At 37.4% G+C, this 23,976-nt stretch overlaps 1 protein-coding gene across 1 annotated transcript in view; it reads right to left on the bottom strand.

Annotated features, from left to right (window-relative positions):
- RAB2A (RAB2A, member RAS oncogene family) overlaps window positions 1–23,976 on the bottom strand; it is a 38,488-nt gene that overhangs the window by 13,246 nt on the left and 1,266 nt on the right. The window contains exons 2-5 of the mRNA XM_042869332.1: window positions 15,302–15,373; window positions 13,653–13,720; window positions 4,581–4,663; window positions 3,113–3,205 (exon numbers count right to left, since the gene is read on the bottom strand). Of these exons, the coding sequence (XP_042725266.1) occupies window positions 3,113–3,205; window positions 4,581–4,663; window positions 13,653–13,720; window positions 15,302–15,373 (316 nt within the window). The remainder of the gene's footprint in view (window positions 1–3,112; window positions 3,206–4,580; window positions 4,664–13,652; window positions 13,721–15,301; window positions 15,374–23,976) is intronic.

The raw sequence follows: 23,976 nt of genomic DNA, 5'->3' as shown, positions 1-23,976 counted from the left end.
ATATAATAAAAAAAAGTTACTCACATGGTCTGTCCATGTAAATGACATTGTTCAGATACATGCTTATAAGTGAACAGGCCCCATCAGAACTAATGTACATACAAAAATATATTCAAGCCTTCACTTAAAGTAGAATCATTATAAACTTTCACTCATAGTACACAGAATAGACACAGATATCACAAATTGACTCATTAATTCTAGTTGATACTGATCTTATCCAAGAGTTTGTGCAATGCCTTAAAAGGATACAAATATACTTATCAAGCCATTCCTTGGGATGTTAACTTTAGACATAGTCATTTTAGGTAATTATCACTTTTCTAGTATCTACCAAACCACACTGCAAAACTGAACTGATAAAAGATTTTTATAAAATATTCATTAAGAGAACCAAACCCTCTAGACCTTTTTTTTTTCCCTACTCAGGAAAACTTGGTATTTAGGCCTTTTTAACAGGGCAAAACATAAGAACAAAATTAAGTTATTTTGAACTACATTATTCGTTCCCTCCTGACAACCCTAGCGTAACAGTTTTGACCAATCCCTTTAGCAGCAGAACTTAAAGTTACTGTAACACAATGTTTTGTTGCCTGCTTTCCAAGCAGACTATAAAAAAGTTAACTATTACAAAAATAGCAAAGAATACCTTATGGGACTGAACAACTAATACCAAGTTCACCCCTGTACGTCACATGGACATATTAGTATTTCACTCTTCTTTTTTAAAGCTTCTTTAGGAACAAGGTCATCGAGAGTTTCTGCCCCTTTAAATATATTAAATCCTAAGCAGTAATAATACTGTATTTCTTGATATATAAATAATATTTTATATACATATAAAGAAAGCTGCCTTTAAATTACACATATAAAGCCATTCTTAGATATTCAAATTAAAAAGTTTGCAAATACATAGATTTCATCTGCAGCTAGAATGCTAGTAATACTGGGCCACCATTCTTTTAATGACACATACACTGAACATAAGTCACACTCAATGTGGCATCTATTTTGCAGCAAAGCAAGTTCTTGTTATTTTTACAACTACATGCTAGCTCAGATAAATTTTAGAGTCAAGACAATTCAACACATTATTTAAAGACAGAGCATTTGAAGATAAGGATTGAAGAATTGTTTTTTCAAAGCAAAAAATTAAAGTTGATGCTCACAGTCTGTAAGCATTTCCAATATCTCAGCTCCAGGCTTCAGATAAGCTAAACAAGGTGTTTCTCACGTGCCTGAGATAGCTGTTCAACATGATATTCTTGAACAAGAACAATGTCTTCATTGCCACTACCGTGCTGCACTCAGAAATATCTTATTTAAAACCTGATTCACTACAGTGCTATCTGCATACTACAATAGAAATAAACAATTATTTTTATTTGAAATAGTGCTGTTGCATTGGAAACTGCAGTGATAACCCACTCGTTACCGGTATCTAAAGATATCCATGTAAGAGCTTTAACTGCTTCTACTAACCACAGTTGTCTTCCTCTCTGCATACATCCCATTCCAATAATTCGAAGCATTTGGTCTTACTAGATCATTATAGCTATGCTTTGTTCTGGAAAGGAGATTAAGTATAGCATTTGTCATGTTTTAATACCACTATTTGTAATGTTTTCAAAAAACAGCTACTGTATTTCAGCTTAAATTCTCAACTCCCTTCAAATTTAGAAGGCAGCAGAACAAACGTATTATAAGTGCATTTTTGGGATTCTTAGAAACAAAGTTTGTTGTTTTAAAAATATTTTGCTATTATATGTGTTCTTCCATGTCTCTAGCAGTATGCTCTACTGTAAGAACTCCTGTAACATGCTGTTAGTATATTGCAGAAAGGAAATATTCTTCCCATCCTTCTCTTTGAGGTTTGAAAATAACCCCCTTTAAAAAGCTTCTTAAGAACATTTGCTTCCTGTGGCACCATTATCTGCATCTTAATATTTATTTTCATAGTACCTTATGCAAGTAAACAGTACACACTTTTTCCTCTCATGGCCACCTTTTAACTAACATAAACTGCTGGTCATTGGCATCATGGGCTTACCAAAGTTTCATTTGTAAACCATTTGTGAAGACTGATTATCACATTCCACTAATAGAAAGAACCTTCCTGGTCACTTTCCAGATTATATACAAAAATGTGGGCAAGCTTCATAATTACTTACTGCTTAGCATGTTTGTTTGCTTTTTTTTTGGTTTTTTTTTTTTTTGAGGGGGAGGAAGGCAGAAGGACAGAGAGAAGAAAACAGAAGGGGATAGAAAGGGGAAGAAAAAGAAGAAAACAAGAGGTGAACAGGCCAGACTAACAAAACTAGACCATATTTACTACAAAGCTGTTTCTCAGTAGCATCTAAGACATGATCCAGCTGTTCATTTTAGTGACAAGCATACACAGTTACTTCAGCTGGCATCTTTACCTTCAAGAACTACTTAGGCAAGGAGACAAGTTAAAATCTACTAGGTAAGGACCTGTAACTAATAGGTCATTAATTCTGAGATAATACTTTTGATGTTCAAAAGAAACACTAACATCCAGTAAAAATCCAGACACAGTGTTACAGTCCAGAAGATTAAGAACCAGAAAAATTCAGATAAACCTAATGTATTCTGTAAATTTTTTTTTATGAAGACTTTCAACATAGATCAAAGTCTCAGCATCCATAAGGAATCATTTTGGAACTCTGGACAGTCCAGCTGATGAAAAAACAGGCAGATAAATGTTTCCAAATTTACTAATAAACTTTAAAATCTTTTGAATCACTATGAGGTGGTTAAAAAGCTTCTGACCCCACTCCCAGCTGGGATGTACAGAACATGAAGCAGGCCTGAAGTTCAGAAGCACCTTGTAATTGCTGAGACACATTTTTTTTGTATTTCATAATGTCTTTTCAAGTGCATCAAATAGCAAAGTTCCTCTGCTGTGATTCTTAACCAGAAAAGCAAACCATTTTAGAATGCCCTGATAAGGAGCCATATTCCCTTTCTAAGGGACTTACTTTCTAAGGTGCTTACACATGGTGTCATCATCATTTAGGAAAAAAAAAAAGGTAATGAGAAAAGTTTTAAATTTCCACCATCTACAAAGTTATGATTGGTTAAGTTTTACCTTTTATTTCCAATAAGCATTATAACCATGTTGGAATTGGAATGCTGACGAGCATCTTCTAACCAAGTTGTCAAGTGATTGAAAGTGTCCCTCCTGAATATGGAAGAGAAGGAAAATTAAGGGCAATATTAAAAATAAATAAATAAATAAATAAATATATATATATATAAAAATATCTTTTTTCTCCTCTCTTAATTAGCTTCTCTACCTGAGCAACCAACTCATTTACTAGTAAATACACTTCAAGAATAAAAGCTGGTAATCCCTTTGTGAGAGGAAAACAAGCACACAAAAATTTAGCAAACATGGAGCATTAATGAACTCTGCCTGAAGAGTAACTGAAAACATTTATTATAAAAAGTATTCTTATGAAAATCTACAATGTCATACTGCTGACTGCAGTTTTAGTTTTTCAAACAACAATACAAGCATATTCATGAAATAATATTTACTTTACTGCTGGCAAAATAAAAGGTTGACTTTCGTTTTCTCTGAAGTTTTAAACTTAACAATGAATTTAGCAGTGATGTATTTTCAAGATAGATACAAGATGACAGTGTTACAGATCTTACAGAAAATGTACACTAAATATTTAATAACATGATTGTGCATTTAATATTTCACAAGCATAAAGCCATCTACTTATGAATCAAAGATTGATTTGTTGGAAGTCAACTGAAAAGAATAGACTGCTTTCTGACATTTAAAAATAAGCAGGGAACAAAAGGGAAACTAAGAAATCTCGCTGCATGATTCCACAATGAGACTCAAGATCCACAAAAAGGAATCACACAATATAAAAGTGCCTTGGAGCCTGTATATTTTCACAATCCAGCCGTAATAATTTTTTAGTTAAAAATCACACCATGGTTTTGCAGACAAGAGTTACAGATGCTTTATTCAAGACTGCAGGAATATCTCAGTCACGTCTGAACATCTGCTACTGAAATCACACCTTGAGAACTATATTCCCCAACTTGATAAAGACAGCATTAGCAGAAGTTTCCTGGTATTTCTATGCAATGAGATTCTGATATTTTGCTATTTTTTACTCATTTACTTCAAGAATGGCAGCTAAGTAAAAAGTTTGCTATAGTAAAAGAAAAATTATAGTTCACAGTAATAAAAACACAAAAAGGAATTCATGAAGTATTTCAATGCCTTTCTCAGTAAAGGTAATCCACAGGTTCATGGTCAAATACTTTGATTCACTCTTCCCAAGAGTTTATACATACTTTTTCTCAACCAGTATACTGAGAAAATTATAAATATATATACTGAATCTGGGTTTTATGTTGATTTTGGTTGCCTAACAAACATGATAAAACATTAGATTGCAAGTATTTGCACAAAAAAAACCCACAAACACAACGTGCTGAATTAGACATTTTTAACATTGCTATATATCACAGCACAAATCTACAGACACATAATTTTAGTACAATTGTAACTTCTACCATATCCTCACCTTGTAATGTCATACACTAGTAAAGCCCCTGCTGCCCCTCTGTAGTATGACCTTGTAATGGAACGGAAGGACTCCTGCCCTGCCTGCAGAAGACAAAGTTTCATTATTTCATGTCTCAAATTTACGTTTCATTGCTAAAACCATAAACTTACTACTTTTGTGAGGGCAAGGAAGTACATGGAGGGGAAATCAGAGAGGGAACAATTGGGGACAAAGTCTCTAACACTGGCAAAAGAAGGCACATAAGGAGGAGACACCAACTACAGCACCGTGCAGTTAAAAAAGAAAAAAAACACGGAACAAGACCTCTAAACCTTTTTTGGCAATCCCTGACAACCCAATTTACTGAATGGCTTCACAATACATGAATCATTATTAGAGCACAGAATGGACTCCTAGCAACTAAGCTCTGAAGACAAATTTGAAAGGAAGCAAATAACCCAGAGCTTCACATTTGAATTCAATAACCCGCTCCCTGGGGCAGCTGTTGACACTAGAATAAATAAAGCCCATTGTAAATAAATGATGAATGACATCTTTACGCCCACCATCTGCTGGTGTAAAGGTTGTTGGAAGGCCAAGGATGCAGATTTTATCCGTTATATCATAAACTGCAGCCAGCTTTCAACAGTCTTCAGATGGAATTCTTTCAGTAATCATTTTATTATGAAAAAACAGAAAATGGTTTTGAATTCAATTCTATACAATTCTGCTCCACAGCTAATCAATTTCCCCTGTACTTGATAAATAACACGTGTCAAACAGCCACAGGATGCAACAGTCGTCTCCATATCCATATCCACAAGAAAAACTTGTGAGATACTACAGAAATTAGATAGTTCTTTCAGAAAACTATCTGTAAAAATCTCAGCTCTTAGAAGAACATGCTTATCAGCTTACATTTGAATCACCTTCCAGCAATCCACAGATGTTTTGAGTCTTCTTTACCAAGATATCCCTCACTAACATGCAATAGTCAACCCAAAGCCTTTTCTGCATTTATAAAAACTATTTTGAAGAGCACAGGTAGAACAGTTCACGTGGATGAAGCTAAAGGACAAAGGTATAACTCTTTTCCTTCCTGTACTAAAAAAAAAAAATCAAGGCCCTGAAAGATAAATATTCATAATTGCAAACATTGAGCTCCTGTGCTCATGCTTTTCAGAAGTGCTATCTAGCAATTAACAGTTATTAGAGAAAAAGATTTATTTTTGATGTTTAGTATTAATAAAAGCTTTAGCTTAATTCAGAGCTAGCACAGAACATGATTAAGAAACACTAATGTTAATGCTGAAAAATGACATGCAGTAAGATACTTATCCTTACGACTACAGGAAATTATTCTGATTTAAAACTATGAAAAATGAGAATGAAATATTTATCAAAGCTTGTGCTGTGCACTAGTTATGATTCAGCCAGACCTACAGAATCTTCTCACAATCACTGTACTTCCATAATATATGGTTCTCTTGAATTTCAGGCACACTTGAGCCAGATTCTGCTACTCAATACAACAGCAGAATCTAGAGCACAATACATTTTTCTGTGGTCAGTTTTCAAAAAGCACCCTTATCTTCCAGAATAATCAGTTACTTCAGCTTAAGAAAACATTTTGCCTTAGTCCCTCCATTGAAATGAGTTACAAAAGATAGAAAATACATTCACCAGTTTCAGCTGAATTGAAATACACTAACATACGGACTAGAAGAAGGGTTCAATCCAAGCCCATCTTCATACAGACAAAGGTAAAAAAATGCAGGCAGCCTAATAGAGTACACTAAGGAATAGTAAAAGCAAACAAGTGTTCAGCTCAGTACTGGATTCCTTGCCCAGGAGCTCCAAGAAAGTCAAGAGTTTTTTCTTGGTGTGATGACTTGAGCAAGCACATAGTAGATGCATTAAACATTTTCCTCCTGACTAGACAATAAACCAAGTTACTGTTACTAATATATTCTACACATTGCCAAAAATTGTACATTATTGAGACTGCCTACCACATTCAAGATTGCCTGTTTCACCCTCATCAATTCAACCTTGTCATGTTAAATAATTTACTGTGGAAGATGAACAAGTTAAAGTCAACCACAATTGCCAGAGGCTCTACCAGATCTACAAGAACATAAGAATTTGGAGTTCTTAAAAGAATCACTTGGTATTTACATCCTGATATTACTTTAGTGTTCTCAACTGCTTATTACTTGTGCACGATGATCTTTCTTAAATATCATTGCTTCCTGAAGGAAAGCCTGAGAAGGTGGAAAGCATTACTATCTTCCCCAAAGATATGGTTTTCCATTTCCATTTAGCAACAGAAACCGAAGCCTCTTTTATTCCAAACAGAAGAAAATTGAGTTTCTGTAGAGAAACTCTATGAAATCTAATATATAAAGGTATATATATGTATGTGTAATACATAAAAACACATCTTCACACGTAGAGATTTACCTATTAAACAGAACAGTAAGAAACGTTTATTTGAAGCCTATTTCAACAGCAGAAATATAAATGAGTGAACTGTAAGGTCAAAATAACATGGTTTAGGCATGTAAAAAATTCTCCACATAAATTTATTTTTGTTGTTATTACTTGAAGCATTTTTCATCTGCGAACTTTGCTCTTCATTGCTCTTTTACTTCCAACCCCTTTATTTGAAGAGGAGGGAAAGACAAAACACAGAAGCATATGCTAACACCCCAAAATATAGGAATTATTATTATTACTACTATAGTAACATTTGAAAATACAATTTTCTTATGGTTTTAATACTTCATCTAACTTGCAAAGAGGGACCAATTCAAGTTCTGCTACTTGCTTTAAGAAGAAATGGATGGAACAAGCAGTAAGTAAGCTCAGTACAAGAGCAAAACCAGGTTTGACACGAGGAGAGCCCTCTATCTTGTCAAGTGGAATTAACAGCATGCATAAAATCTTTTCCATACTCTCCTAAAATGTAACACTTTTCTCTGCTTCTATATTCAAGCAAATTTCAAATTTCCAGTTTCTTCACAGAACAACTGAGATCAGAAGGGATCTCTGGGTCCATGTTATCCAGCCCCTGCTTAAGCAGGGATACTCAGAGCTGGGTACCCAGGGCCATGTTCAGACAGCTTCTGAAGATCTCCAAAGCAGAGATCACAACCTTCCTAGAGAACCTGAGGCAGCACACAGTCATTCACAGAGATTTTCTTTTTCTTTCCCAAAGAAGCGTTCCCAGGTGTTGAAAGGAAACTCCCTGCATTCCAGTTTGTGCCCATGACATCTTGTCCTGCCACTGGGCTCCATCTTCACTGCATACCCCCTTCAGGCATTTACAGACCCTGGTAAGAGTTCTCCCTTAAGGCTCCTGAAGGCTGAAGGGTCCCAGCTCTCTCAGCATCTCTTCAAGGAATGCTGCTCCAGTCCCTTCATCCATCATCTTGCTGGACTCTCCAATACACCCAGGTCTCTCGTACTGGGAACCCAGAACAGGACACAGCATTTCAGGTGTGGCCTCCCCACCTGCTGAGCAGAGGGGAAGGAGCACTTCCTTCAATGTGTTGATAACACTCTGCCTGACGCAGCTGTTTAATTTTTCAGCAACATATGCCAGAGATTGAATGAGGGAGTAGGGGGCAGGGGAGTTAGTAGTTAGTGGCAGCAGACACTAAATGAAGGCCTAATTACATCTGGTAGAGACAACACAAGCCTTTGCTCTGATGCAATGTCAGGTTACACCCACTTTCAGAGTTACACCGTAGAGGAAGGGAGAAGGTGGAAGCTGTTTTAGATAACAGACAGACAACAGCAGCTATTTCACTCATAGAAACTCTAGCCCTGGCAAAGTAGCCTACAGGAATCAGTGTTCAACGACGCTACACAGGCCTGAACATGCCTCTTTTCTCCCTAGGTTAAAGGGTGCTACTTCTGGCATGAGTAGTAGCTTGCTGGAAAAGAGAAAAAGTGAGCCTCTGATAAACAACTGATTCTTTGTTAAATAACACCTGTTTTGGTTGTCTTTTGGACTATGAGCGTTTACAGTTCACACACTATCAGCTAATGAAGATAAACTGTCTGAAATGAGACTTGAGTTACAAGTCTTCAAAACAGTACTAAAAATCTTAATCCCTGCGTGAACTGCTCAGCTGCATGAACGTATATTCCTGCTCTTTAAATATAAATCTCTGTACAGACCAAGGTGCAACTTCAAAATAATGGCATAACGTAAATAATGTAAAGCATTATCCATCACATTACCTACACAGAGATGAAGGCCCTGTGTTCAAGTTTCCCAGGCCATTAACTGTGTTACAGTTGACACGCCTGTGGCACATGAGGGAAAAGACTTCAAGTATTACATTTCCTATAGGAAATCTCAGCAACATTTCCAAGGGTGCAGTGTAGCTGTGGAGGGTTCAGTTGTGAAAATTATAGACAAGTCTCTGTTATAGAATCATAAGATTGGAAATGACCTGCAAGACCATCTAGTCCAACTGTCCTCCCATTATCATTGCTACCACAAGCCACTAAACCGTATCTTGCAGCTCCTCATCCAGTGACCAAAAAGGGTACTTTGAAAGATCCTGAATTGTGTATTTTTGAATCTATGAGGACTGCTCCAAAAGTAAAGCCACTTATGTTATTACACTGGCACATGACGTCAAAGACAGATGGTGGTGGTAGTATGGCAGTAGAGACCAAATCTTCCTGCCAATATTCCATTACATTTTGCTGCCACATGACAGATAGAAGCAGAGAGGCAGATTGATCAAATGGTGTCTGACATGGAAGTACAAATAAAGCAAAGGGGTGAAAGTGAATTCCTCCATGTGGAAAAAAACTGCACCACTGACACTCATCAACACTTGCAGTGGGTGGTGCATTTCAGCAGTGGCAACAGCAGGTCAACTCTGTTGGTGCAAGATTTTTTTTTTTTTTTTTTTTTTTATAAGCCCAACATGCAAGCTCTTGTTCACTGCTGGTGAAAATGCATAGCTAATAATGGTGGTTATGTTGAAAAACTGTTTTGTAGCTGAAAATTTTCCCTACCAAATAGTGTTACTGCATTCTTCGCACCTGTTGTAATTTCCATGGAAATAATAGCAGGCATTACTTTTGGAGCAACCTATATGTAAACTGAAAAAATAATTACCCAGTTCATGCCACTGTCAGACTACTTATGACAACTGCCAGTTGGGATCTACTTCAACAAGTTGATCCCCCAAATAAAATATTCCAGAAAGGGAGAAGAGCAAAACATATCCTTCAGCACAGTCAGCCTTTTAATCTTGCCATTATGTCTCTTACTCCGGAATAAAAAAAAAAAATAATATAATAAATTATAAAAAATAAAATAATTTTCAGGTGCAAGCTCCCAGTTAGCAAAAAAACGAACAAAAAACCACCAAATCAACAAACCACTGCTAATTCAGTTAGAAAACTTATATGAAAACAATGCAAGTATTTGAAAACAGTTTATAAGAAAGGAATTTCAAACTCGTCTAACAAATCCAAAATGCAGAGGTCTTTTTCTTTTTTGGTCATTGTTTGTTTTGTTTTTAAATACGGGCTTACAAGGAATAATTCACTGTCCGAAACTGCCACCCCCACATCTACAAAAACTCAAGGAGAAAACTAGAAAAACTATGCTTATTTTCTAACAACAATGTAAGTAACAATAAATATGATTCAGAACACCCCTACCGCCCCCCACCCCCCCCAATAATAAAAAGAAAGATATTGACTCAGCCTGGTAACAAGCCCAGCAGCATTCTGCAACAATGAAGTCTTTCTTCTGAGGAGAAATGATTTTTATATTTCTCAGTGTTGTACTGCCACAAGACAAGAAACCTTCATCTACACAGCTTATTTAACCCTGTGAAGCTAAACAGCTCCCAGAACAAACACTGTGGCTGATCCTTACCAGCTTCTACAGGCCACTTCTACTTCTAGGTCCCCAGACAGAAAGGGGATGCTGGTAACTGATGCAAGCTCAGCTATCACACTCTTCCAAAAAAAGAGCATCCAAACTTCTCATACTAGTAAACTACCTGATAACTTTTTTTTTTTTTTTAAAAAAAAACAAAACTGCTTCTCAATCTTTCCAACTGATGAAAATCTTTAATAAGGTAAAGATCAGAGGAAATAAAATAACCTAGAGGCAGACAAGACAAAAGAATAATTTGATAATTAATTGATGACAATTAATATCTTCACCCCCCTTGACTGGCCTAAAAGTGTCAGGAAGCGGAAGTGAAATCCCAGGACTTCCAGACCTAAGCACCTTGATACGCCTCAGCACACACAGCACCAAGTTTCTGGAGCCAGGCAGCAGGGAGAATTTATCCAGAAGCAGCCTCCACTGCTGGGAGATGATGAGGGGATGCATTGGCTGTTGGTGTCAATGTATAAACAGAAGCAGTCCTGAGACTGCAACACTGAGCACAAGTACACAGTGCTCATACCAAGCATCTTTTACAAGTTCCTGGCAAGTTGTTGTTGGGTTTTTTTCCCCCCAGTATTTTGTTTTTATTTCACTTCAGACAAGTTTTACCAGACGTCAGCTCACAAAAACAAGTACTGGACTACAAATGCTAATAGGCACACGTGGCATTCCTTGAGCATATCTTCCAATGCAGCCTCATCCAAAAGGAATCCAGTTTGTGTACTCCCACATGAAATCCAGAGTGCAGTAAGCAGACCCTGCTCCTGCAGCCCACTCCTGAATCAAACTAAGAAGCTAACGAAGTCTTGAGTTATGGCACAAAAAAGCCCAGCAGAAACCACACGAATGGATCTCACTGACATACAACGCTGTTAACTTCAGCTGCCCCTTAATCTACTCCTGCAGTGAGGTATGCTGTGGCTTCCACACACTGCCCTTCACTAAGGAACTAAGGGATACACTTTTCCTTGGAGCTGAAGGCAACAAACTGATATCGTAGCACTGAAATATCAGGCAAGAAAAATTTTCTTATGAAAGCCAAAGTCCTCATTTACTTTTAATCAGGGGAAACATTTTATCTAGTTTTCCATTTCTCATGCCTTCCTCAAGATGCTTCTTGCCCAGTGACAGATTACAAGTAGGCATGTAAGAACAGCACTAAATCAGAGAAGTGGTGGTGCTGTGACTCAATGTATCAAGTTTTCTTAGTGATATGTGTAAAAATGAACTTTCTTTTCTCCAATAGAAATTGTTACAGCTTAATAAATATAAACATAGCACTAGCAACAATTAGCAGCTTTTGCCAACAGAAAATAAAATCCAGGCAATGTTTAGCTCAGACAAACAACAGAGACAGAGTAACTTTGGTCATTACAGACATATTTATGTACCTTGACATCTGTATGTTTGAAATGTGCCTCACTGTATTTCTTATCTTACTATTTTTTAATACCTTTACAGCCAAGCTCAAAACTGAGCCGTAGCTCAAAACTGAACGTAGGTATGCTTATGAGACTTGATTACAATAGATTTATCCTGTGTTTAAAAAAGTCTGCACACAGTTTACATTTTAACTCCAGGCAACATACTAAGTCATTCACTGCTTACAGTTCATAAATTATTAACCACAATTTCCCAGTCTATTCACAGAATATGAAATCTTCCAATTAGTATTTTGAATATCTTTACGTTATCAGTTAAGAATCTAGCCAAATAAAATCCCTGCCAAAAAACAGCTCATAATTTATAATCAAAAGCAACTACATTGAATTTGTGGCTATCAGGTACTTTGCTTGCACGTAAGTAGCCGAACAGACAGAAGAGCTACTCAATCTGAGGCAGAAAGGAAAACAATCTACTACAAAATAGGTAAAGCTCATGTGTATCCAGGAAACAGGTAACAGCACATTATCTTTCAAATTGATTTGATTAATAAAATGCAGTGACTACATCGGCAGTAAAAATAGTAATTTTATCTGCAGACAATCTGTCCCAATTTTAGGGTACTAGGATTTTCCTAGTTAAGCTACATACTAAAGGTTTGCTCTTGAAACTTCTGTTTATGCTACCCTCTGGTTGCCTATTGAACTTATGAAGTCTCAGCTATCTTGGTAGTTTGCAAATCCACAGCTGTAGCTGTAAAAATGCCCTGTCTTACAAAAAGCCTGATGCACAATCTGCACATAATTCACTTATACCACAGAGAATATGTAAGGAGGCACAGGTTTTAGATGCGATTTTAGAAGATGAACTTGTAGAATAAGTAAGGCACGTTAGATTTTAGCTATTAAGTTAGCTAAAGTACTGCTTTTGTTTACATTTTTAGACATACACATATATATGAACACATCTCCCTTCATTGATTTGCTATGCCAGAAAGAACACGAACGTGAATCTGTGGGTTCCTAAAGGCATCTTAAAAGGCTTTTGGAAAAGGAAATAAAACTATGATTTATCAAACAGTTAAGCACACAAAAAAGACAGAGCTATTGGTATTGGGTGTCTTAGAGACGTTGAATCATGACAAGAACACTGAGGCCAACTTGTCAGTGCTACAGCAACCACCAATATATCTGACTTTGTTAATACATGTTTTAATCTGAACTCCCCCTGAAAGTCAAGGTCTTTGGGTTTGTTTTGGTAGGCATTTTGAAACTTTAAGCTTTTACCAGTCCCTTCTTAACCATCCAAGTATTATGATGACTACAGTGAACTGGAGGTCTTGACGGTTTCTGTGAAAACAGTGAGCGGAATCTTTTACATCCTGCACTGCAAATGCAAAAATCTACTCTAGGGAGCTCTTCAACAAAACTAGTAGACACAAGCCAACAGAAAGTGACATTCAGCCAAACTTTGCATGAGCATAGAGACTACTTAGAGAAATCTAAGTTCTGAAAAGCAGAACAGCGAGTTTTGGAAAAAAGAAAAAGAGTCTCTCAAATCTGAGTAAGCATTGCTTGTGGAAGCTGGGTTATGCTGTAAACAGCAGCAATTTGCAAAGTTTTGAGAGCACGTTACATCAAAAAAGATTTCATGTTCATGGAAGTCACAGAAAGCTGCAAGACTTAGACTAACATGGTGTAGATCATGGGGAGCTTAACCAGAACAACAAAAGAAAAAGCCAGAGGAGATGTGTTTAAATAATTACTTACCGTATCCCATATCTGAAGCTTTATTTGTTTTCCATCAATAGTGATCATTCGAGCCCCAAATTCTACACCTGGATAAATGTAATAGAAGGTTACATTATTAGAAGACATCAGAAAGAAGAATGTTTCCTAGAAATACAATACTGAGTTAACATATGTTCCTGCATTCACAGTAGTTTATAATCTATTTCTCCTCCTGCTTTAGTTAATTCTTGAGCTGCTTTAAAGAGCCTGAATATTTTCCAGAAGGAAGAAAGCTGTAACTTCCCAATTGCTTTATAAATATATTGATTAGAGCAAGTGCTAAGGAGATATTTCCTACCAAGTTTTCAAAATGATTCAATAGGTCTTTCTCAGAGCAGAAAAAAACCCCATGTGCTTAGGTACAAACAGAGAAACAAACAGAGTTGTGGTCATTTTTAACACTCTGCCAATGTTTTATTACTACAGGCAGTTTAGAAGAACTTAAGTCTACAATTCGTTATCAACAGAATAATCAAAACAATCAAAAGAATGTCACCTTCAACAAGGTAAATTCTATTACTCTATTAATTAGAATTCATCTGCCTTTATGAAAAAATGTTTCCAAAATCCAATCTAGTTAAAGATCAAATCTGGTAAGCAGCAGAAGAAGGGGAAAAAAAATATATCCAATCAACAAATGAATTTCTTTAGTGGGAAAAATCCAGCATTTTGTACCAGTCTTTTAAAGAAATTCTGAGATCAGTAAGAGTAAATGAAGCATAAATTTGAAGCTATTGCTACAGTATTTAAAATTTGAAAAAACACAGAGTTAATTTACATAACCACAAGACTACAAAGTTTCCATTAAGCTATGATTCACACATCTACTATTTCATTAGAAAAGAGATTTAAAAGTGTAAACTTCATTTAAAATTGTCTAGCTTCATGTCTTCAATCCTCACCTTGAAGGACTCCAAACACCTCTTCAAAAGCTTGCTGTGAATGTTTTGGGGCACAGTTACTTTCTGCAGAATTAATGACTTTTGGGAAGGGAGAGGCAGGAAGGAAACCACTCTCCCTCCCACAGGATACCAGAGCCAAATAGAACCCATTGGCCAAAGAACACTGTGCTCTATCATCTGAACAACTTGCAGTAATTACATGCAAAATAAAAAGAACGGGGGAAGGTGTGATAATGAGGGAGCAAGTGAAAGGCAGTGCTCTGATGTTGAGTGCCAAGCCAGAGGAAAGCGCTTAAGAGTAACAGAAGTATCAAAATTTATTATCTGATCTCAAAAATACAGATAGTGAGCAGCTGATTTAAACTCAGCAACCTTCCTAAATGTTTAATTCTACACTCAACCTCACAGAAAAGTCAAAAGTATTTATCCTATTCCATCAAAATAGTTGCTAAGATAGTTATGATTTTTGTTGTTATTTCAGATTCTGATTATCTTCCAAGTAAGAAACAGGCCTCCATTTGGCTTTATTCGCTAACAAACGCTCATAGCTAAGGATTTGCTGCTGCATTAATAAGAAAAAAATCCAACAGTAGCTTAGCACAAACGCATAAACACGTGCAGAGATACCCTAGTTGCTTAAAACCCTTAAAAAAAGGCCAAACAAACCAATCTTAAATACGTTTTAAAACAACACATCAGTATTGTGGGGGAACCAAAGAGACGTACCAATAGTGAGATCATGGACTGGTTGAAAACGCTTATCTGTGAACTGTAACAATAAACATGATTTCCCAACACCTGAAAAAAAGAAGAAAGAGAAAAGTTTTAAGTAAATTCTGAAATAATCTGTCAAGAGTCAATATAAATCAACTGAGGTGAACGATGTATATTGTTTAAAAATTCATCACTAGAACCTGAAATACTGAGTTTCAAACTTTCACTCATATAAACGCAACTCTCTCGTAACAGTTTCGCAAGTATTAAAATAGTTATTTAATTATTTTGAAGTAGTAGCTCTGCCTTTAAGACTGAGAAAAAAGGTTTCCTAACAGACTTTCAAAGCACTATTCCATATCCTCTCACCACTTTACCTACAGGGCTTGCTGCTCCTCATCACAATCCTGTGTCTACCTCTCTTCCAGGAGTTTCAGCTTTCTCTCAAGCTAACATCATCCTCATAACACCTCGCTGCCACATCTCCTAATTTATCAGCTGAGGTAACAACAGGTATTTGTGGGCTGCTTGTGATCATTATGTGCTACTTACTGCTCACTAGTTCCCAACAAGCCAAAAAGCAGTCTATGCAGAATTAGGAACAAATGAGCTCACATTACAACCAAACAGGATAACACAGCTATTCTGATCTCAGAATTAGTTAACATGGGTTAACTGATTCACACTACACAGACACTGGTCAGCAAATGGGCAATTTCTTCTGTACGTGAAAGTACATAAAAGCAGATATAGCTGAAAGGAATACTCAAACTACCTGCATTTGTAAACACTGACTAATCACAAGTAGTTTATTCTCGTTCTTTTACTTGGAAGGTACAATTCTTTCAGTTCTGCTAAATCATATTTCTAGCCTTATACAGCTTGGCAATCACGCGTTTGACTTCTATACATTTAAATTCCGCACTATCAAAATGGGATACTGTAGCAGCCATTCTCCTGCTGGACTTTGTTTAAACTGTACAGGGAGGTAAGGCTAGCTCAGCTACATATCAGAGGTCAGCAACAGCTGATCAGGAGCAACATGCCTGACAAAACAAGGTAACAGAAAAAAAAAAAAGGAGGGACAAGTAAAAGTAGAACCATACTTTAAGATACAAGATACGCATACGAGAGGTTTGCATATAATGACATTTATCTTTCTACTGCTAACTTCAACATTCCCAGAGCTTTTTTAGTATAGTTTCACAAGAAACCAAAGCCTACTCCCTCAGAATCACCACACATCTGTCAGTTTAGTCTTAAAAGCTAAGAGCAGTTACAGTTAAAGCTCACAGCAATAGGAGTCTTGCATTTCATCACTTGGAGGTAAATAACAACTGAGGCAGCAATCGCAGCCAGCTAAGCCAGTCCCTGGTGCTGCTGTCCCTACTCTTGCAGGATGTTCGTGCTCCCTTCTCCACACTGTTTCAGAACTCACTGGACTAAGCCATTTTAGTTTTCTGCTGGGTTAGCATGCTAACCTGACAAGAGAAGTGACAAAGCGAACAAATGGCTTAATGCAAGGTCAGACAAGCATGAGAGTGAGTTCAAATGAGGGAAGAGAAATGCAGCAGCCGGCAGATCAACAGCTTAGAGTGGCATGGAACTACAGCCTAAGGCAAAGTTTACAGCATTGGCCTTAGCAGATTGTTGTTTTTTGTTTTTTTCCTGTAGCTCTCTCTGCCAGAAACTGGGAAGCAGTTAGAGGTTATGTCCCATTCAACCTCCAACAAAGTTAGTGGACATGACAGAGGAAGAAGAGGAATGGGCAAGTGCTGGACATAACAGATTGAAGGACAGACAGAATACTGGAGCTGTAGAGATAGAGAACACAGACCTCTAAGAAGTCTTAAAATAACAGCCATTATAGTACCCCCAGAGCAGTGTTTACATACAGAGATAACTTTTATATCACCACTATTGAAATACAGCTGCCCCACCACAGAACATAATCATCATCTCACTTACAAAAACAACCTATAAATCAATCCAGAAATAGAACACAGAAAAGCTTTTGCCATTAACTTGAAAAAGTAATTTCAAGTATCACTGAATAAACCAGAAGCTCAAACCTATCATCAGCTATTACCTGCAAAAATCTTACCATCATTAGAAAAACACTTCAAAATTCAATCAACAAAATGACACTTGATTCGGTGTCCCAGCACCAGTTCTCAGGCAGCAATATGATCTTTCTGCTTGGAAGGCTGATGAGCAGCTCGTTGGTTCAGATGAACATACAAACACTATGGTCAGCACAGTCCAGATGACGGACAGGCACAGCCCTCTGACACACGCGTGTTCTGTAGTTAGCACTACAAAATGACCAAGATGCCTGAACCTGTATGTTCTTATAGCAAGGTTTTTGGGAGCAGACTGACAGGTTCACTCAAAAGAAACAGAAGAAATGAACCAGTTTTTATTCAGTGCCATTCCTGCTACTTCTACACCCTCCATCGAAAGCCTGTGGAAGTCCGTAAGTGTTGCACTGAATAAGTTTCACAAAAAGTTGCAAACAAAGCTGCAGCTCCTCTCAGATTTATACTATAATTCATCTTCAGATAATGCTTATAAATATTGTAACGCCTACATTTAATAGCAACATTTTGGTTTCATTTTATAGTTTTAACACACTGCAAATTTGTAACAAGACATTTCTTATTACATTAGCTAGTGACCCATGCACTTCTAGAGCATGAGCAGACTGTGCTACCACAGACACAGCAACCTTTATCAGAAACAGGAGTCATATTAAGTCCTGAACAGTTTACCATCATGTAAGGTATATCAGGGCTGCAAAGATGATCTCACAGTTGCATGGCAGATAACTGTCACACAAATGTCTTATGCTAACTCCACTGGTTCATTCTTAAGCAAAGTGGCTATTTGTGAGATAATCATAGTTTTAGCACTGTAAGTCTTCTGCCTGAAATGAGGCGGACTCCCTAGGAACACGTCTCATGCTAGTGAGTTGTACAACACAGAAGGGATAGATTCAGTTATTTATTAACTCACTCTCTGTTTTACTGCAACAATTATTTCAGACAAACCATTCCCAGAGGAGAAAAAACCCTTAACATCTTAAAACAAGATACCAGCAGATCTTGGATACATTTCACCAACAAACAGCAAACAAAAGCTTTTGCTTAGGAACAAATTCAAGCAACAGATTATGTGCTCAGAAGGGAGCAGCATGCTTCTTTGCAAGACCCTATTGCAGAATCACTTCATTTCTTAGTACTCAAACAGTGACAGAAAGTACTGTGGCGCAGCTTCACATCACTACTTCACTCTTTCATCTCTGTATTCCAAACCACCAGCCTAAGGAGTCTCCAAATGTCTCTGCCTTTCAGAACAGCTTCCTCTTTATCCAGGTGCTGCTCAGTAGTCAATTTCCCTACACAAAACATTGCCACACCTTTGCTATGGTCCCCACCGGCCCAGAGATGCTTCAACACCTCCGGACTCCAGCACCAGCATTCATTTCACTGCTCAGCAAGCAGAGCAGCAAAGCAGGAAAGCTAATCTCTCCCTTCTCGTTCACGAGATTACACAGTGAGCTAAATCAAGAAACTGATCCCACAGAAAACTACAGTCACCCAAAATATTAGAACATGCATGAGACAAGGAATACAAAATAAATAAAGAGTTGATCCCTCTAGCAGCAGAGCCTGCTTGTAGCAATTTAGAAAGCAGCTCTGGAACCACAGCACTTGTGATGATACAGATAAACCAGTTCAATTGCTTTGACAAGAAAACAGACTTGGTTACTTCTTCCCTTCCAGCTCCTGAGTGTCCGTAAATAACTCAAGAAAAGGAAAAGAAATACACATCTTTATGCTTGATTAACTGTCAGCTGCAAAGTCAGAGGTGCACTGCTGTCTTCCTAAAGGAACTTCCAGGTTTTTATTACCACTAGACTAAACTCGCCTACTCTCAAATTACAGCCAGCAGATAGGGGTCCACAACAATTTACACCCATCTAAGTGCTTCACTCCTGTTCTCTCCACTGATGTCTGTCTTAGAAAGCTAACCTGTCTCAAAACCAACAATGCAAAAATACATAGTGTGTGGGTGGGGGAAAGCTAAGCTCACTTCCTAACTTGTTCACATAAGCTCTGCTATAGCCCCAGAAAGGTGACAAAAGGAAAAAAAAAAAACAAACTGCAACTGCAGTCATCACAGCTGGGGTATCGATACTGAATTCTGACAGCAAATCTCTGTAGTTAAACTGCTAACCTCCTCTGACAGGTGGACTCACTCCTTCCCACACAATTCTGCCTCTTTACTCAGAATGGCTCTTACACTTTTCTGATCACACCTGCTTGGCTTTGTTTCTTTAAATCACTTCTGTGAACTGAACTGTCTTTCTGAAGGGACAAGTACTGACACCAATAGCTCAGAAGCAGAAATTTGTAGCCCGGATGAGAGATAACCAGCACCTTCCATTTTGGCAGCAGATAAGCACTGGATTAGCTCAGGCATCTCAGACTATTTTTTCTTGTTGCTTCACAAGACAGGGTGACCAATCAGCTCACCACCCACAGTGGCAAAAACCTACTCCTGTGATATGTCACTCTCACCAATTTTCCTAGGTCCATTTCCCGCTCTTGAAAGCGCCCCAACCTAGGTAGCAATTTCCTGGGCCAATCCAGTAAGCAGTTAACTCAAAACTGAAGGACTTTTCTACTGCATCTGTGAGCTAAATCAGCTCATACTGGAGTGCAAAGATCTCCATGAGATGATGAGGAGCCAGACCTCCCTTTTACCTGCTATCAACTACGTTAGTTGGATGCCCAAGTAACCAAAGCCACAATAACTGAGATGAAGCAAGCTTCCTGCTTCTCCTACTTCTATTAAGGAAACAAACAAAAATAAATCTTTAAATAGGCTAAAACCTGCCTCAACAGACAAGTCTCAAATAACAGACTTAAAAACCAAATCAGATTTAAACCAGATAATTAAATAGTAAAGATGTCACAAGATACAGACTTCTAATCTGGCTTATGAGCGACTTGTGGTTTTTTACAGTAGTCTGCACTGTTGTAGATTGCTTCCAGATGTTTCATGAACCCCTTGCCTCATCACAGGCTGCAGCTCATTCGTTCTCTCCTTCCTTTCCAAATACAGCACATTTTTCCAACTCAGCAAAGTAAAACTGCATTTGACTCTTCCACAGGGCTAAGCATAAGAAGACATTAACTTAAAGCAAAGATTATCCTTAAACTTATCAGACGGTTGTCTGTCAGACAACTCTCTCATTAACTGATTTTTTTTCTTTTAAATAAAATCAATAGGAAGGAGAGACTACGCAGCTTCAAACTGCTATTGACAAAGCAAAGGGACTCCATATACCAGGGACAAGAAAGCAAAACAACCTTCAAAATCCTTCATGATGGCTACATATACTTGTGAAAAACAGTACTGTAAAAATGGCTTTTTAACTTAATGCTAAAAAATAAAAAATAAAAAAAAAATCAACAAACCAACATTGCTGTACATTATTTACAGTGATGTATCTGAAATCAATAATGCTACTTTTCATTTCTTACATTACAATACAGTCCAGATCAACAAACTGAAAGGAACATTCAGCTTTATCACATTCCTTGTTGCACGGCACAACTCAACTGCTAACTCTACAGGTTTTAAAAACAGAAATTATTTCTAACAGAACTACACAAGGTTGTAGAAAACTGTTTGTAGTCTAGATGATCCCAACAGACTTAGAAAATTGCCAGCCATTCAGTAAAAAAACTTGAATAAAACCTTTTTACTAACTGAACATCAGAATTAGTATGAGGGCAAACAGTAACAAACCATTTCTACAAGTGTGTTTACAGTTTGCTCTTTCTAGTTCACCACTTCTAAGAATCTAAGATGTACTTACACAATACATAATATCTACACTTTTGGGATCACAGTGTCATCAAAAGCATCTCAAGGCAAGATGTAAGTAGCGTAGGTCCAGTTTCCTGATTTTCAGTATGAAGAAGTCCTTAAACTATTCTTTTACTGTTAACACCAGCTCCAGAGAGATGAAAACCTGTCTAGTTAAAAACTATTGTAACATACTTGTAGAAATTAAGGGTGAGAGGCTTTTGCCTTGCATACTGCCAGCAAATAATGGCTATCCTAGAGCAAAGTGCAGTGACACTGGAAACATCTCACAGAGAGACGAGATAAAAATAAAGCCAATTCAACCACTTAATTTCAACATTCAAGAATCTCCTGGACAAGTGAAACAGCTGACATTCCAGAGTAAAGTTAGCTGTTCAGGTAAGGAAAGCGAGATCATAAAGCCATCCTACTTTCTCTTATCTTTGCCTAGGAGGAACAACAGAGATACCCTTGGTTTATAGGTAGCAATTATTTACCAAATTTAGAAGGCAAGAAGTTCATTACACAAGGAACTCTGAGGATTGCTGAACTAACACATCGAAGAAAAGAGGAAGACAGACCCGCTCATGAAAGATGCAGCAATGCTGATCATACACAGACATTTAGTTGGAACACAACTGACAAATTATGTTGGTGGCAAGAAATCTGACTGTTGCAAAACTGGTATTTCAGACATACTAAAGTTTTGTAACAGTCTCTAATGGAAACTACTAAACATACTCTAATACCAGAAAATCCTATTTCATGGAATGGGGGAAATCCAGCCCTACTACTTACAGAAATTTTATGCACCATTTTCTTCCTATATAGCAATATGTTAGTATTATATAGTGTGTGTATATATATATATATACTATATTTATATATAGTTATTATATATATACATATATATATACACATATACATATATATATATATACACACACACACACACACATATACATACACAGAGAGAGAGAGAGAGAGAGAGAGAGAAATATAGTTAGTATTATATAGTAATACTGGTAATGAAGACATTTAACCTGGAAAGGAGATTTCACTGTCATATAGCAAAACTTCTGAGAACAGGAAGACTTTCAGCCACCAACTACAAAACTTGGCAACCTCTGTGTGCTAGGAGTGTTCACCCTGACTCAGATCAAAGTCCACCTAAACTTCAACTGATGGCCAAAAGCAGATGTGTTGGAAAGAGCAGAGGAACACATCACCTTCCACTGGCAATCAAGCTAAAAAATACCCCATCAGTCATAACACAAAGGTCTCAGGAGTAAGCCCCAAGCATTACACTCCACATATGTTCCTAGGCACATCAGCAAACTCCTGTGTTTAGGAAACATCCAGACCAAAAGACTTCACCTGATAACTCTAACAGCAGCCAGTATTCTGTAATGCTTGCATTTTTCCCTTGAAGACACCAACAATTAAATTCTACAGCTGCTGCCCCACTGATACCAGTGAATCTACATGGTTTTTACACAACAGTGATGCCTGAAAACCTGAGGAACAGCCATGTGTTCTCCCACAACACACCTTTTTCTTTTTTAGATAAATAATATAGCAATCACAACAGAATGAACCCCATGTTCATAAAGCTACAGTGCTTGAAGTAGCAGCAGAACAATAAGCAACTGAAAAAGAATGTCAATGAAAAACAAGGCAAGCAAAGGGACAAGATCTCTCAAGCAAAAGACAGTGTTGCACAGTCAATTCCTGTGGCTGTCATTTTAAGAGGCTGAGATCATCCTGAATTCCTGTGTTTAAGTAGATGAAAGCACCAGGAGTCACAATTTAGAGAAGACACATGCAGGTGTCTTGTATAACTGCAGATTTTTTCTTTCTTTTGTTTTCAGCTTGCATAACCCACTTTGCTTTGTAGTGCTGAAAAAGAATACGAGCTAAATGTTAACATCTGTCCTTGGTTACTGATGTCTTACTTTTCTCCTACAGTTTGTTTACAACCAATTGCTGAGTCACCAAGTGGTTGATCCACTTCCAAAGACTCTCAAGTCTCAGGGATAAATTTCTGTACTGCTGTGAAAATCACATGGCATGCGAGGCCACTGGTGGTAACCCTGTGACAAAACACCACTGGAACAGATTGAGATAACCCCCACCCATTGTTAATTCCCATAAACAGAGCTACCAGTTCAGCTGTCTTTGGATGAGTAACAGTAGCAACACGTATCACAGCATCACAGCATTTTTGGCAACAAGCTGAGCACAACATGAATTGTCTCTTCTGTACTAGCTATATTAGAATACTAAAAGAGTCATAGGAGATCTGATCGAAAGCAAAACCAACTTTCTGCCATAGGCATTCGTTTACTTCAAGAATGATCATTGCATTGGTTTTAATTAGCTTCCTGTAGCAATTCTGAATAAAAGCCAAAGAAACTAAAAGAAAAAACCACAAACCCAACAACAAAACAAAAAATAAATGTGACATGTTCTCTCATATCTCCCTTCTCTATCTTACTATATCCATATTTGGCTCTCAAGAATCTGAAACAGCGACAGGAGTAACACACATCAATTCTGCATTTCTCATTTCAAGCAACTGAATTGCAGCACAGATCGCTGCATTATGGCAAGTTCATTCTAAAAATTTAATCAGCATACAATCAATACACCAAAGCACTTGTTTGCTGTCTTCCCTACCACTTCAGCAATCACAGCTTTAGAAATGCAGCAGAATTGATGACCTGTTCTGAAGCACCATCACTCTGAACTCTGCATTACTATTTTGCATGCTCCTGGGCAGACAAACTTGCTTCTTCCCCTGAAGC

This window comes from Lagopus leucura, unplaced genomic scaffold, assembly GCF_019238085.1.
Source record: "Lagopus leucura isolate 7727_CA_CO unplaced genomic scaffold, USGS_WTPT01 Super-Scaffold_100002, whole genome shotgun sequence".
Lineage (NCBI taxonomy): Eukaryota > Metazoa > Chordata > Aves > Galliformes > Phasianidae > Lagopus > Lagopus leucura.
This window is presented reverse-complemented; position numbering and strand designations above follow the sequence as displayed.